This window comes from Charadrius vociferus, unplaced genomic scaffold (genome assembly GCF_000708025.1).
Source record: "Charadrius vociferus isolate BGI_N301 unplaced genomic scaffold, ASM70802v2 scaffold418, whole genome shotgun sequence".
Lineage (NCBI taxonomy): Eukaryota > Metazoa > Chordata > Aves > Charadriiformes > Charadriidae > Charadrius > Charadrius vociferus.
Genome location: NW_009649614.1, coordinates 18,639 through 36,053, shown reverse-complemented (window position 1 = coordinate 36,053; position 17,415 = coordinate 18,639). Strand labels below are relative to the sequence as shown.

The 17,415-nt window shown below is 40.3% G+C and overlaps 1 protein-coding gene across 1 annotated transcript in view; it reads right to left on the bottom strand.

Annotated features, from left to right (window-relative positions):
- SLC28A3 (solute carrier family 28 (concentrative nucleoside transporter), member 3) overlaps positions 1-16,945 on the bottom strand; it is a 44,764-nt gene extending 27,819 nt beyond the window's left edge. The window contains exons 1-5 of the mRNA XM_009890499.1: positions 16,889-16,945; positions 10,455-10,556; positions 6,616-6,698; positions 2,575-2,666; positions 952-1,141 (exon numbers count right to left, since the gene is read on the bottom strand). Of these exons, the coding sequence (XP_009888801.1) occupies positions 952-1,141; positions 2,575-2,666; positions 6,616-6,698; positions 10,455-10,556; positions 16,889-16,945 (524 nt within the window). The remainder of the gene's footprint in view (positions 1-951; positions 1,142-2,574; positions 2,667-6,615; positions 6,699-10,454; positions 10,557-16,888) is intronic.
- Between the last annotated feature and the right edge of the window lie 470 nt (positions 16,946-17,415).

The window sequence follows — 17,415 nt, the reverse complement described above, 5'->3', positions numbered from 1 at the left end:
TAATGGATGTGCCTGTGTGTGACTGCTCTCTAATGTGGCTCCTGAGAAAAAGGACCACAATCTTTATAGCATCTTTCTTAGAAATTCCTGCTCCTGTGGTAAAACCATTTAAAAATCTTAAGAATGAGTTGGGACATTTTCCTGAACCCAGAGTGACTCCCCCTTAGACCTCTTTCTCCCCCACTTAGAAGGTGACCTAGCTGAAATAGAAGGCAGGTGGCCAATCTCCTTTTTCCTTTTTAATGAAATTTCATTTGGTCTTTTCCTTGTTCTGTGAGCCTCCTTTCACTCCCCATTTTCCCAGGAATAACTTAAATACTCCTGATAACTTCTCAGGAGTATTTGGAATAAGGATCTACCAGATCCAAATATCTACCATACACCTACCAGATGAATGTCTACCACCCCAAATGAGGTTGTGTGATCTCAGTATGACACCAAATGTGGCTGGCATGTTTTGATTCCCAAAGGTCAAGTAAAAATTGCTATGGTGATAGTTGAACAAGTAGTGTCTAGATAGCACACTTCAGACTTTAGCAGTTTGCACATGCTAGAGTTAAGATTTTTATGAATCTCACAGCTTTCTGAACAGGTGACAGTGAGGCACTTTCTGGCTTGTACTGTGAATGCAGAAGGCTACAACACATCTGAACTTCTGTAGACATATTGTCTTGCAAGCAGAAACTTGTCCTATCTCAATTTCAAGAATTTTTTTTACATTTTCTGTCAAGATTTTCAATACTTAGCTACTGTATTGCAATCTTAAAGGTGTGTCTGACATATCAACTGGAAAATATTGAATTATTCTGTATGTATTCTTTGATCTTACTGCAGTTTGTGTGATTGATCCACCTCCCTGTATTTATGGGGGTGTAAGCTGAAATAAAACTGTAAGTATAAATCAAATAATGCTCTGTCCTTCTGCATAAATAGGAAGTAATCCATACTTACCATTTCAGCCAAAACCACTGTTTCTTCAGATATCTTTCCACACAGGAAAAGAATGCAGCAATTCTGTCTTCATACTTAGCTATTAAAAAATCCCAGCAGATGAAGAAGATGGCTAGGACAGTGATGATAAAGAGTGGCAAGGCTCTCTGAAAATTCAAGATGCAGGCAGCAATAACTACTGCCAAGTATGCTGTCACAGAAACAAGAATATACATGTCAGTTAAATTGGTCTCTTTAAAAACAGAATCAAATCTTAAATTTGAAGGATGTGGTTAAAGTCAGGCCTGAGTTTAACTTTTAAGTTCTTTTCTCACTCTTCGCCTAAATACTGAAAAATTTTGCTTTCATAGTGTTGTTACTTATGATATGTTTATTGATATGAAAGGTGCTTTCATCTTGTCAAAGCAGGTTATATGCTTTGGCCAAGCCAAGTTCACATCAAAAGTGTAAATCACTTGAGAAAATTAAACACGTCTACGGAACTGTTCCCCCCCCCCCGCCCCGTATAAAAACTGAAAATTAAGAACAATGAGTCTTGTTTCTTCTTTCACAGGAGGATGAGTTTATCCAATAAAACTAGAAGAAACATTTAGAAACATTTATCAATTGCCTGATTTAATGGCTCTCTCAAGTAATAGAGATGCTTAGAAGTAGCTTATTTTGTAAAGTAGCTGGGAAATAATTTGCATTCGGCAGGTTCCCTGCTAATATGTGCCGGCCAATGAATGATTCAGTTCTTGTAAATAATAATCTGATTTTGTCTATGGCAAATAAGGAAGAAGAATTACCATTTTGTGTAAGGCAAGTTGTTTTTTATGGAATTAATGTATGAAACCCTGACGTATCCTTCGAACTCACTCGCTTTCTTGACCCAGGATATGTCTGTTCTATGACAAAGCAAGACGAGCTGATACTAGGAGAGCAGAATATTCATCATGCAAGCGGGCCTTTTGTAACCACTTTATGGTATGCTGATGCCTATCACACAGAGATATTTTAGGTCTACATGCTCTCAGTGTTCAGGGAGCAGGATCTCAAAAGAAACTTGGTGAAGTGGAAGGAAACAAACTAACCTACCGGATAATTAGCAAAGGGACAATCAAGAATATCTGAATGACTTTGCAGTGCATGATGGCATAAAATACATTTCCTCAAGCATACATTTGCTGTGAATACTGAGTGATATGGGTCACCACAGAAAACTTTCATTGCTAGCCTGCTCACTTAAGTTCAGTCCAAGTTGGTGGCTGACTCCTTTTAATGTGATTTCATGGTTTTGGGCAAGCTCCTAAAACTGTAATTTACTGGGTCTCTTGGATGAGGGTGGTAATGGAGTAGACACAAGAACTGAACTACCCTTTTATCCCAAATGTAATTGCTAGTCCAAGGTAAAACATGCTGGAGGAGCAGGGTAGCAAGATTTGCTTTTTGTTATGTTTGGGAATGAGTGGAAGTTTTGTGATCTGGAGCTTTCTCTGGGACTAAATTGACTTTTACCTCCTTTCAAATGCATTCTTTAAGACAGTCAAAAGTTTTTCCTTCAGATAGCAGACAGGCACAGTCTGTAATTTCATATAGGTAAATAAATAAGGCTTCAGCAACCCTGGGTGCAATATACTATACCTGTTATTAAAATTCCATAGATCACATAGCGAATTCTGGTCTTGTGTTTCTTGCAAAAGTCACAGGCTTTATCATACTTCTTTTCTAAATGCCTAGGAAAATGAAAAACAAAAACAAAAACAAACAGAGCAGAAACTTAAGCTGTAGACAAAAAAGAAGAGCAATTTGCACAGGAAGATCAGGTTAAATTGATCAAAATTTCTCCATGGGAGTATACTGCACTTGGTAAGGGTTAAATTTGGATCCCAAAGTGCCAAAGAAAATTCTGCCGATATCTGAAAAGCTTGGGGAGGAGGGGGGAGAGTCTTCTTTGGCTAGGTGTTGGACAAGTAAAAAAGAAAATCTGGCAGCTATCTAACGGGCCAGTCCATCAAAAAATGGATCGAAGTCAGCAGGACCGTTCCGCTGGCCTCTGAAGTACACCTCTTCCACGAGGAGGTCTGTTAACAGGGTTAGTGCAAACTAGGTAGGTAGTTAAAGATTCAGTGCCCATTCCTAGACCCACAGATTGTTAATACAGCCAGCTTGGCACTCCTACGTGGAGGACTAGTGCTGCTTTAGTTGCGAAGGCCTAAGACTGCGTTTGTATGTGCAAAATAACCAATATCCATCTAAAAACTTATTACAGTGTGCATAGATGTTTCTGGGTATTCTGAATAAACTCCTAAAAGGAGGTTGTAGCAAGGTGGGTGTTGATCTCTTTTCCCAAGTAACAAGTGATAGGATGAAAGGAAATGGCCTCAAGTTGCACCAGGAGAGGTTTAGATTGTACTGTTAAGCATTGGAAAGAGCTGCCCAGGGAAGTGATTGAACCACCATTCCTGGAGGTATTTAAAAGACGTGTAGATGTGGTGCTTAGGGACATGGTTTAGTGGTGGACTTGGCAGTGCTAGGCTAATGGTTGGGCTCAATGATCTTAAAGGTCTTTTCCAACCTAAATGATTCTGTGATTTGAAAATTTGGTTGTTAGTTACATTAACTTTTCATCTAAGACTCATCGGTTCATGGAAGCTAAAATGATTTGCTCTATTCGAATGTCCTATTCTAGTACCTGTTCTTCCAATTATTACATACTTCACTTCCGTTCTTTCCTCATCTCACTAAGGGTGACACAGGGTGATTTCATGAGGGAGGCTGAAATTTAGCAAAATAGCAGTCAAGGGAGTTAAATCAACACAGATTTCGAAAGTTAAATATGCTGGTGATGTGGATGTATTTCAGTTACAAAAGCTGTAGGTAAATAAACACTCTCATATTGTGCAAGCTGAAAAAGAAATCACAGCTATAGTTCTGTTTCTTTGAAGCGGTGCCTTACACCCTACATTTCATAAAAACAATGTTACTTAAAGACGCTGATTATCCAGACTGTATTTGTTTGGAAACTAGATGCAGCTGGAGTCAGATGCGCACTGAAATTCAGCATGAATACCCTTCTTTTCTGCACTAAAAAAAAAAAACAACCAAAGTCGATTAACTTAAAAGAAATTGGAGAGAAAGAAGGATTATCAACGTAATTCGTATCAGCATTGAGAACAGCAGAGCAGGAACACACTCCTTCACCAGTACAAAAAGTAACAGGGTCTCTGAGAACTCTTGATTGATTTTGATACTTCAGCGATAGTTCCGGGAATTCCTGTTGCCTCACAGATCATAGCTCTTTTTCACCTGTTAGAACATTACGTTATCTGTCCAATCTCAGCATAGAGATTAGATACAACAGGAAAAGAAAGAAAAGCAGAAATGAGAGACACATGCATGATTAAGCCAGGGTGACGTTATCAAATTTATGGTTCACCCATAGATCAAAAAAAGGAAAAAATATTACCTCCTATATGTTACTGCTACTTATGAGTCCTTTGGGATTTAAAATGTTATTTTAAGATTACAGTTCTTTGTAATCTCTTCTTTCCTCTAACATCTCTCTCTCTCGTTATTTTATTAGTTTAGGTGATTACCATTTTGGTACCAGCATATCTTAAATGTTTAGGCATATATGTCATAAATATGCAGCTCTGTTCTGAAAAGTGGCAGAAAAAAACCATCTTTTTTATGAAAGCTGGTTAATTTTATAAGGAAAAAATATTTTCTAAAAGCTGACCCTATAGGCTTGAAGTGCAGCATGTTGTTTGTGGCTTTTACTTTACCAAAGGTGTTGAAAAAGCAGGTATCACTTAAGCACATTTAAAGGACAACTTTAATATAAAATATTTGTATATGCCAAAACTATTCTTGCTTGCATTTTGCAACTCAGAAGTCCTTTTTCTGGTCTGCACGTACTCTGTAAGTGAATGTTAACACCTTGCACCAGTAGTGAATGCTTGTTATCAACAGACTGATCTTTCAAAGGGGTTGAGTCTCATACCACAGGCTATTCAGTACTATCTGTTGAAAGAAATCGATGACGCATTCAAAATTAAGGCGTGCTGTGTGAATGCCCCTTTTGGGCAGAGACAAGGAAGACATTAGATCACATTAGTGCCTGCTTTTAGGAGCTAATTTACAAAAAAAAATAACTTGATATGGATACCACTGTCTTGGTCAGGTGCTCAACATAAAACCTCGACACAGTACAAAACCAAGTGCAAAACCGGAGAGCACAGAACAAGCCATAGCCTGAATGTCATCAGAATAGAGCTAAGTGCTCTTCAGCTTCCTGCCTAAGATGAGCTTTCACTACCCGAGGCAATGGTACCGACTGCTGATGGAAGAACAAGGGGACCTTGGGAACAGAAAGCTCTGTAAGTTAAACCTTATTTGTCCCTCGGCTCTCTGTGGGAATACAAATAAATAAGAATCAATAAAAACCATACAGGCTTCATCTCATTCCCAGTTCAACCCATCTCTGTGCAGAGATGCCTCTTGTCTAGTGACCCCTGTGAGCCCAGCTAACCTTGTACACCCCTTTGGGTGCCAACACTTCCCTGTGCAATTAGTTAGCTAACTTCTGGATAAAGCCTACCACTGAGGAAGCTTATCAGACTTGTACGTTTGATCTATCAAATCTCAGCTTTTGTTTTTGCTAGACAAGACCCTCAATGTTTTAAACACGAAGGTGTTTTACATTATGCACTGCTAAAGGAATGATAAATCTCCAAAGCACAGAGGTAAGAAATGAGAGAATATTTAAGTGACTTCTAAATACTATTGCTAGATTTTTGAAGCAGTATTTTAATATGATGGCATCAGTAAAACTGATCATATTAACAACTCTTTAACTTCTATATGTACAACTTGAAAGCCTTTTCAAGTAGTCCAATTTGAGTGAGACAAACTCCTTTTTGAGTTATCCAGTGAGTTGCTAGAATCTACTGATAGAAAGACAGGTTCAAAGCTGAAAGCGTGTGCTGTATAACAGAATGCAGTCATAGAAATCAGGGGAAAAATACAGTATGATTTCTATGAAGGTTTATATGAAGATTCAATGTGAAAGAAAAATATTAAGGCATTAAAATATAATTTTAAGTACTATATCTTAGGTTTTTATATGTATTATACAGGGTTTGTATTTTTCACCAAAACACCTAATACTCAAGTCAAATGTAGATTCATGTCTTCACTGTGTGGACACTCGCCACTAGTGCTAACAAAGTGTAAAAATTCTGTTCCATCAAAATGGCTTTTTTTGTTACAGCTATTCTATTCTTATTTTGCATTGGGGTAAATAGCTATGCAAACTGAAGGACAATAGTGAATCTTTAACTTCCTGCAAGAGATCAATGTTTAAGACCTCTGTTTAAAAAGGGTTAGTATGGAAATATTGGAAAAGTAGTTAATGCACAAAAAGAAAAAAAACTGGTTCTTTAATTTGCAAAGCTTTAGAAGAATAGTTCCATGATCACAGATGTCAGTTGAAAGATATAATAATTTTAAATACAATGTGTTTCTGTATTACACAAATTGCTAGGCAAGACTAAGGTCTGCGTAGCATAGGGATACGCCAGTGAAATTTAGAGCTGTCACTCCAGAAGCGTAAACACCGGCAGCTTATTGCTTAGGCCAGGACAATGTGAGTGGAAAACTTACTCATCCAAAAGACATTACCCTTTCAAGCGTGGTTGCTCATCATCTACTGAGTCACGTTTGTTTTCATGCAGATCACTCTCAATATTGATGTATTCATCCTCCTGGAAAACAGATCGGGTGCTGAGGCTGTGAGAGGGGTGCATACTTGTTAAGTAAGGTGCGAAAAAACAGATCCCCGTTGGCAGATGGCTGAAGCAGTCTCAAGACTTTCCCGTCTGCACTGAACGTGCAGCTCCATCTCTCCTGTCTGCCACCAACGCTGTGATCGTATCAGGCAAACCCAGTGGTTAGACCATGGCTGTGAACTTTCCCAAGCCACCCACATCATTTTGAAAGGGGAATTAAAGGGTGGAAAAAAAACCCAGTGTCACTTAGAGCTGAAGAAGGCCCCATGCAGATTACTGCTGTGCACACACCAAAAAGTGAGAGCTGCAGTTAGGGATGCTAGAGCTGTTAATTAGCCAGCTTGGCCAGCACCTCTTCTTGACAACCCCCTGCTTTTCTTGCTTCCCTCTTTGCAGAACTTGGTGGAAATTTTATGTATGGAAAATGGTTAAGATTGGGGGGGAGGCTGATTTTTTAAAAACATTAACAAAGAAAATAAATTTATTCCTAAGAATAGCTGCTGAGAAGAGGTAATAGGAAACACTCCTCTAAAGAGAGCTAGCATCCATGGGCTTTGTAGCAGAAATTTGATATTTGGCCGAACAGCCCATTTTCATCAGGAATGCACCTTTTTGCTACCTGAATCCGCATAACCCGGCAGCATTAAAGCCTTTGATCAACCGCACTCTGACCTCTGCTGTGTTCGAGGACTGTCCCTGAGGCGGCTGGGATCAGCACAGCCGCCCCCCGCAGCTGCTTGGCGCAGCCATGGGGGCTGCTGTGCCCACCGCTTTACTTCCTTGGTCCCGCTCTGGAAGGGCAGCAGGAGAACGCCTATCCCATGGCTACGTACCTCCATGTTCCTGGCGGGCCCCAGGGAGCTGCAGGTGAGGCAGGGCAGGTGACTGTTACATTCAGAAGCAGCAGGGTAACGGCAGGGGGCCCTTGGCACATGCTCGTGCCTCCTCCTTCTAAGGCTGTGCCAGGGCGGCCTGGCCTGCCCTTGGGCATCTGGCTGGGACCATGGTGATGGCAGACGGCGTTTTCCTGAGCTGGTGGTCATGTCCTATCCTCTCAAGAGGAGCTGGCCTGCCGTGCCCAGCCATTTGGAGTGGTAGTGGGCTGCAGGTGAGTCTACCGGTTCCTTTTATGTCACTATGATTTGTGCTAACCGCATTCCCCAAACTGCTGTGTGCAGCAAGGCCCACCACAGATGTTGCCCTAGGCCTTGCCTTTGGTCTGGCTTTCCTGCTGTGGACGCTGCCAAAAGTCCTGGAAAGCCCTCAGTTAGTTCCTGATGAGAGACCCGAACCGGCTCAAAGGAAAAATTAACACACGGCCAGTAATCAGAATGGTGCGGAGGAGTATGTACGTAGAAGCTGCTATTCATTCCCCTAGGAGAAAGATCAGCGTGACAGGGACAGGAGTCTCTCATTCCTCTTGATTGCAGTTTTTGGAAGTGGGGTGCGTGGTGGGAGTCGTGTGGCTCTGTGGAGCTGCACTGTGACTTATGGCCACGTTTTCGCTAAACCCATTTTCTTTCTCTTAGGTCTTGACTATGAAATAAAGCAAACCTCAAAAATGCAGATGCTGCCGCCTCCTAAGTTGCTATTATTTTTGGTAACTGGGAGCATTCTTCCCAGTGGCTGTAGGAGTGGGCTTCTCACCTGAGGGACACTGAGTGCTGATAGAATTGAAATATCGTTTATTCCTGGGCTTAAATTTGGGGTATCTTGCATGCCAGTGCTTCTCAGAGATTTTTCAACCTACATTATAAATTAGGAGAGTCCAGCCCTCTGGGTCACAGAGGGCTTGCACAGAGATGCTTGTACACTTGTAAGTGGCTGCACTCCCCATGGCCCCATGTTGTCTCTCCTGGTCACGGCTCGAAGCCCATGTCCCCCACCCCTTGCCTCCAGCCCCACCACTATCCCCGGCATCCGCACTTCACATGCTGCCCAAGCCAGAGCATGCTCCTCCATCACTTTCCCCCATACCACAGCATCCTCTGCAGGCAGGAGCTCCCCTGGATCACCCACAGCCTGGGCTCTGGCTCTTTGAATTTGTGGAATATACTGTTTGTATTGAGAATGTAACCTATTTTTCCTTTTGAGTGTTTCAATATAAAAAGCATCAATCCATGTCTTTTGACATTGTCTACAAGGTATTTAAATATGCTCAGGATATTATTATGTCACTATGTTATTGTCACAAATGCTTTCCTACATTTACATTAAAAATAATTAGAAGAAAATCAGAAATCAAAAATCACTTTGAGTCTAACTGTGCAGATAAACAAGGAAATGGGAGAAAGAATCTAAACCTCTTATTCTTTTTTCATGATATCAGATCTGGCTCTTGGGGAGTGTTGGCCCTCACTGAGGCTATCCCAAGGACTGTGTGGAGCACATGGACTACTGCCAGCAGGGGCACAGCAAAGTCCATACTCTGCAGAGCCTCAAAATAAACTCTTCTGCCTCAGTCACAGTGTGGCTGAGAAAGCGTCAATGTGGGTATACGTAGCTCTACTACACTTGCACAAATTAGCGGCTGAACACTTTCAGCTGACCCATTTCAGTGGAAAATTGGTTTCTTTGATTAAAATCAAGATTTTCATTGACTGCCACTACTTTTCTCCATTTTTACACAGTATCCATCAGTCCTGAAAGTCCTTTTATTCTTTTTATTTTGACATTTTCCCTTCTGCTGGCTTTTTTGAAGAGGAAGGTATAGGCACTGTCTACCACCTTCCTCTCCTAGGGTCTCAAATCCCGGTCTAGTTCCCAGGAGTGCATATTAGAACAGTCTGAGTGATCCTTTCTGTCACTGTAAATCTGGCATCACTTCAACTTTGAGAGCAGAGGCATTTCTTTGGCTGCATGCCTTTGCTGCCTCTGATCATATCCAAAAAACATTGGAAGACAGAAAAGAACATCCACAGCATCAGGAATCCTCTATTTCTTACGTGCCACTTCAAGTACCATCACCAAACCTGGTAAGTAGATATGGTTACAATACAGGAAAGTAATACAAGTTTTTAATGTAACTTTCAGAGTTGCAGATTATTTCTGGAGTGTGGATGTGAAAATTTTAATACATGACACTAATAAAATATCTGTGAGGTTTTTTTTAACCTTACTCTCATGTCTTTATAGTGAGCTACTTACTGTGTGGGCTTAAAGAAATGTACAGTCAAAAGACACCAAAATGGATGTGTTTATTATGAAGTCATCTGTATTGTATTCTCCTCTTCCTTCTCTGGTCAGTCGTATGTCAGAACTGTTGCCTCCAGTTTGTGCTTGTCTGAAATTTCCCCTATTTCAGTTGAGTAGGTGTTTAATAATATGTATGCCCTCTCTGACTGAAAGATTGTAGCACTAAACCCAGTGTTTCCAGTTTCGCTTTTTCCAGCTTCTGAGGAGAAAACGCATCTTTATCAACTCCTTATCTATAGCATTCCCTCTGATCACCATTTCTGATGCCTCTTTTGTATCTTGCATGAAGCCATTATGACATTAGAAAACATTTTTCTGAAACCTACATGTCCTGTCAATTTTCTGTGTTTTTTTTCCTTAATGTATTTCTGAGAACAGAATTTGCTTTCCTGTCAGTTTATGGATTTTAAATCAAACTCAGGTTTTATTGAAATATCTGTCTTGGATTTATCATCACAGCCAATTACTGACGTTGAATTTGAGGTTTATGAATTTACATAAGGTTATTCAAAAGAAAAAAAAAGAAAAAATCCATACCTGATTAGTATGTACGTTTTTCTTATTTTGTGAATTCTTGATTCTCTGTGAATTGTCTCCGAGACCTTTTGGATTTATAACATCCACACCTGCGCTGTCATTCTGGGGCATGACAAGACCAGAAATTCTATCAGTTCAAATCAAAAGCTGAAAGCCCTTCTCACGTGCAGCAAGAACTGATTTATAAGCTGATGCCTGTGCTTCTGTGTTTTACTCTACTAGTATGGGGGAGCCCGAAACTTATTGTACTGAGCTTGAGTGTTCAAGTCCCTGCACTACTACCCAAAGCTGTTGGTCATGGATGGTGATCAACTAATGTGAATCTGCTGTTTTCCTGACCCAAACTCACATGTGCCCCTGGTGCTACCCTTTGCCTCAAGACTGGTTCAACAAGTTTACAAAGATCCAACCCTTCTCCCCTCCAAGGGCAAAATGGCCTATTTGGGCCTTCCCCAGGTTGTTAGTAACTTTGGTCCATCTAGTAATACCTATGCAGTAAATGCATATTTCTTTAAAATATGCACCTCTATTGTTCTTGGAAGAAAACACTCAGAGTGTCTTTAAAGAGAGCAGTTAGCTCTACTACATTAATTCTCTGTGGTATATCTTTTATCAGAGCGTACTGAGAGTTGAAGACAGCCATAAGCAGCTCAACTATTTCTACTTTTCTATTCTGAAGCTGAATTTTTTTGTTTCTTAATGTTTTGAACGGTACATTATTTCTTTTTTAATGATCCTTGAAAGGCTGGTTCTTATTTTGGTTTTGTAAGAAAGCAGCTTAGCCAAGATGTCAGATAACTTGTATCTGCAATTGACGTAAATGTTTTATATTTCAGTGATTCCTTATGGCAGCTGTTACGGTATGGTCATTTCACTGTGTTTTATTGCATGAAGTATCTCATTATTTACATGGTAATAAACCCAGTAAATTAGTATCTACATTTAGCCTTCTAAGAAAACAATCATTTCCAAATGAACAATACAAAATAAGCTTAATCAGAGTAAATTATGATAAAGGCAGGAATAAACAGTACTACAAGACATAAATCAAATTTTGCCTTTTAGCAGAAACATGACCTTAGAAGCAACCAGAACACTTTTCAGTAACATGTTTTCATTAAAGATACTCTGCTTCTAAACTTCACAAAAAATCCATTCCAGTAGAAGTGTTTCTGGAGTCTTGTGTGTCTGAGGGAAGAGGAGGGAGTCTCAAGAAACTGTTGATTCACCTGCTGTGGCCCTGACAAACCAGATGCCGACACATCAGTTCCCTTCCTCCTAAGAGAAGAGTATCTTTGCATTCCCCTAAGAGGGAAGTATTTCTTTTCAAAAAAACACCACTGTTACTCATTTGCCTTCTAACTGTGTTGTCTTAGGAGTTTGCCATAGCTGGCCCTGCAGTTGACAATGAAAGTCTCTACTGAACACTCCCTGCAGTGCAAAAAAAATTATTACAAGAAGCAGTGCTTAACTGTATCATTGAGATAAAATATATTTAAAATGCTATACATGACAGCATAGTGAAGTTGAAGTGGTAAAGTTCTGTAATTGACACACACACACCACGGGGATAGTCTCTTTGAAGATTTCTAGCGAGAAAAAAGAGATTTCTTAGGACTTTTGTCAGTGAACATGTGAAAAACATTAAGCCTGCAAGCTGCTGTCTACAAGCAACAGAAGTACAGAATATTTTGCGTTGGAAGAAACCTCTAGAAGTCACTTTGTCCAACCCACTGCTCAACTGCAATAATTACATAAGGGTTTCATTTATAGAGTAATTAAAATATATGAATGTATGAGTAATGTAACAGAAAACTAGTAAGAGCATCACATGATTGCTGGAACTCTAAATAGCCCACACTGCAGAATGATAGATTTGTGTTATTTTCTGCAAGCATAAAAAGCACTCAATTCAACTGATCATACCACATTTCTGGCATATTCCAAATTCAATAGAAATGGGTTAATTACTATTGATAAAAAGTTTACTTCAGTAAGAGGCTACTTCTGTTGACTAAAACAGTCTTTGAATGAGTGCCATGAAGCTAATTTTCATATATTTCAAAGCTGATTCTTCAAGTACAATCTCTTCATCCTCCCCTTTATATATATTTATATATTTTCTTTAAATTTTGTCTGGTGGAAATGCATATTATTTAACTCTACCCCTTGAAGAAAAAGAATTATTTTTAATTTCTCATAAGAATAGCAATATTCAAGTGACAAAAATGCCTCTTCCCTTTTCCTGTTTGCTCAGAGTCTTTCCCAGTTTGTTGAAGGAACTCACCAAAATGTCAATCTGTCTGTGCCTATCACCTGCTGTTGCAGATTGCCAACTAAGCACCCAGCAGGGGCAGAAAACTTCTCCTTCATTTGCTCAGTATCCTTTTCCACCTCCCTGGAAATGCCTACAGAACAAAACATTTCAACAGAGAACAGGAGTTCAAGCCTTAGAGACAAGCCATCCAGTTCAAGGCAGCACGGCCCTGTTAGGAGCACAGGCTGGACCCAGCAACATGCCGAGTCACTTCTGAACCTACTCAATCTGTAGTTCATGTTGAAAGAACAAAGTTAAAAATTTATGAAGAAGTTTCGGTTGGGACATGGTTGAGACATCAAGGAATGTACCTAACCTTGAATGGGATGTAAAATGAAACAATGTGTCTTATGTGTTCTTTTGTCAGCAGTTGCTGACTTAGACGTAAGACAGCAAAAAATATAACTTCTGCACACAGTCGAGCCAAGAGTGTATCCCAAAGTAACCTTGGGTAATTATAATGCTAAAATACACACCCCTTTGTAAATAATGAGCATGCCAATCAGGTACCCTCCCTAAATGTTTTAAACATGAGCTTAGATGCATATGTAAAGTTAGGAGTGATGAATGGATCATTAGCAACTAATCAGCTGTATTTTATAATTATAAATATTGGGCTTTTGGAAATATGTGGTGTGCTGGCTGTTAAATGCCTGGCACCTGATTCTGCAGAATTGAAATGAGAACAAATACCTCGACTCAGTGTGTTGACTGGCTCTTGCATGCTGGGTGAAGAACCCTCATTTAGGGAAAACATAGTGACATAAGGAAGCAGGAAGTCAAAACCAAATTAGAGAAGCTTGGACAGGAAAATACTCTTCCCTTTATATCACACTTGAAGGGTTACAGGATTGATCCATCTACTTTGAATGCTGACAATACGAAAAGTGTTAGGCAGTTGCGCTTCTGCTTTCACATTCTGCTGTACTTTTACTGACTGAAATTTCCTGCTTGCAGATTATGAGGATAATGATGACCTAAATATGATTTAGATTCCTTAAATTATATGATGTATTTAAGAGGAAAAAATATCAAAAACCTGAATGTCTCAGTATAAACAGTGCAGCAATCTGTTAATTCTAGCTACAAGGTAGCATCCAAAGCAGGTAAGTTTAGCATGTAGGTCTTAACAATTCCACCAGAGTTTTATTAAGTATACATTGCACCGAAGGGTAGGACCGCGCTTGACTGACTAGGTAGACCTATGTATCTTCTTAAAATCAATACAAGAAGCTTACTCGTAATATGCCTGAAAGGCTGTTAGTAACTGAGATGTCCCTAGTATCAAAGACAGAGAGAAAGAGATACAGCAGAGCTGTACATTTGAGTTTTGTTGTCTGTTTGCTTTTGAGGCCATTTTGAGCTGTTAATGAGGTAAAAAGTTGCTTCTGGGTCTCCCAGGTACTGGCATTATCACGAGGCAATAATGCAGGACTTGCAGGTTTTGATGCTTTGCCTATAAACTCTTCAAGTGGAATCTGTGTAGTGCACAAAAAAAGTAGCTGATATTTTGCAGGATCGTGCATTTATTTAAATGTAATTGATGGTGTTAATAGAACTTTATGTTACATGGCTTCGTGCCCTCTCTGAAAGTTAAGATTGGTTAACTGATTGCTGTGCGTCTACTATAGTATGGATGAAAAAGTCTTATGCTTCTGTGATGCAGTGAAAATCCTATCCTAGTACAGAAGGATGTATGTGTTTAAATATCAATAGCCAGTGTGAAATTGAGAAAAGCTCAAATAGTTTTCCCCCTTTGACCATTTGTATGACTAGTCAAAAGGCAGATTACTCTCTATTACCTCTTCATTCCGTTAGAGTCTCTCCACAACAGAAGGTACAATGCCTCTCATTCTTGACATAATAAAGTTGTGATATGATCCTTCATCCATCACTTGTTGGCCTTAAGCCACTTTGTATTATGTTGAGAGATGTTTTCTTAAATTATTTACTTTATAAAACAAACTACGTAACCCAGGTTTACTTTGTCCCTCTCTTATTTTTTCTATCCCTTTGTGGGTTAATCATTAAATCGCTCAGGTACATCTGAAGGTACCTTTGGAGTCAATCCCACACTAAAATGGATTAAATTAATCCCTTTCCAGAACACTATATTTTGTGGTTTAGTGAAGATAGTAATTCCTTAAAACTAGAAGACACCATAGCTTGGAGGAAGAAAAACATTCACTCTGTGTGCAACAAAAGCTCAAATACAAGAAAACAGGAAAAAAATATGAGATTATTTTCTTCTCAGGGGCTTCTACTGTGAAGTGATTTATTTTTCTATGTGCAGAAGTTTACCTATTTCCTTCTATGTCTTATTTTCTCTAGGGAGTGACTTCTATGTTGAGTCAGAGATAGACAATGTAAATGTGAATACCTTCTGGTGTTCCGGGAAAAAAAAAAAAAAAAAAATCAGAAAACCTGACTCAGAGGCCCGAGGTTTTATTGTTGAACAGTCTCCATGATTTGTCATTTGAATTATTTAAATCAGAGGGGATATGCAGGCTCTTGCAAACCACTGCAATGACCAGGAAAGGAAGCAGCTGGGTTCCCTGCTCATTGCCCAGGTGAGCCAGCTGCGTAAGGCAGAGGATTAACCCGAGTCGCTGTACTGTGCTCCACAGACACTGCTGAGGAAAGAGCCGATTTTCATCTTAGGTCATTCAAGAGCATTCAGCACCAACCTTCTGCTGCCAGAGAGGGGCTTCTCTCCTTCATGGGTTTGTAGGCACAGACTTTGAAAGCTGACTACGCTATCTTAGGCACACATTTTGTGTGAAAATGCAGCGAGAATCAACCCCTCTCTCATTTCCTTGAGCTGAGGGAGACCCAAGTTCAAATTGCTTGTCTATCCGTTCTGAAGCACAGATGCATTAAAAGTGCTCTGATTATCCAAGAGAATGCCCTAGCCACTGGGCTATCGTGGTTTAAGAGAGTTATCTCTCCGTGTCCTCTTGAAGCTGTCCCACTTAGCGTGAATTATTAATTATTTACTGGAGTAGGGACTTGACCTCCCTTACATTCCACAAATGCTCCCTGACCAGCAGATTATCAAATCAATCTATTGCTTGTCTGTCTCTATAGACCAATGAATAAACATCCAGAGTGCTGAGATCTCACTGGTGATACATAATATTCCACATGCTTAGCACCTACAAAGACCTTTCTGTGTTATTTGAATAGTGTTGGCTCATACACCCACTACGTGCTACCCTTCCTGCTAGCTGAGGTCAGGGACACCATACGGATCAGAGGCTGCAGAGAAGAGCAAGGGGTGCTTTGCAAACCTCACTCAAAACCGCACTCTTTAGAGCCACTGTCTCTCCCTGACCTGTTCTACCTTCAGTAACACGTACAGTGAACTGGCCTGACTGTGGGTTCACAAATTTCTGTTTGTCCCTGCTCTAATTCCTATGAAAGCACAAGGGTGCTGGGCACTGAGAAACAGTAACTGGTTAAGTTTTTTTGGTGCTTCCTCTTGTGAAATCAGCATTTTTTAAACGGCTGTTAACATTACCTTATGCACATAATATGCAGAACCTTCTGGGTTGGCTCCTTAGCTCCTCTCTATGTTCTTCTTAGGACCAGAGCAAGACAATTGCACTTATTTAACGCGGGGAAGAAAGAAGATATGCCCCACTGCAACTACATGATTGTTTTTCTCATATTATGAATATACATTGCTTTGATGAGATACATGTCTTCAGCATAATAATGACCTCTTCAACAGAACTGGGAATTACCTATCCTCAGGAAAAAGCAGCAACTGATAAAGCAGATGAGAGGGCTGGATGAGCTAGTCATGAGACCCACCAGCCTATGAAATATTGCTGTGTCAGGCTTTTCAAAGATACCAGTATACCAGGCAGCAGATGAAGGCAATAAGCGGAGTCTACTCCTGAATGTGTCGATTGTGCTCCAGCTTCTTCTACATTGTACAAGCATTGTACTTTAGCAAGATACCAGTGCAAAGCATGTGGTGTGTTGTAAAATATTTGCAGGCAGAGAACAGAAATTGCCTTTTTTTTTTTTTTTCTTCGGGGACTAAAGTAAGAATTGCTCATTGTTTTTAAGCCCTTCCTTTTCTCCACAAAGCAAAGAAAACCGCACTTACCTGGAAGGCCAAATTGTGCACTCCCGAGTGATCACGGGTGGTCTCCTTCAGCTCCATGTGAATGGGCAGGAGAGTCTTGGGTGAATGTTGAAAGCTACTTGCAGCACAGGGCAACAGCAGCCAGCACCTCGTTAGTCCATCCACAGGGTCGGTGGGTATCACCTGCAGTGTAGTTAGCTGCTGGCACTTTCAGGTTGCTCTTGCTCACTCATAGCTCCACCTTCTCGCTCCCCTGGCACAGCCCCTTTTGGCCAGCGTGGGAAACCGCATTCAATGTTTCTTGAGACAAGAAGGGAGGATTCCTGCGGGCCTCAAGAGGCAGACGTATCTCTGGGTGATCCCTAAGGCAAATGTGTATGCTAATGTGACCTCTGGCTTTCCTCACTTGCTTGGGGAAAAATCTTCCCCACCCATGTCTTTGAGAGGTCAACACAGTTTTTGTCTCTTTTATAGCTATTATCAAGTCACTGTTTCTGCAATGTTGTTGGGGCTGTGTTTTCAGAGTGGTTAAGGAGTTTATCTAACAA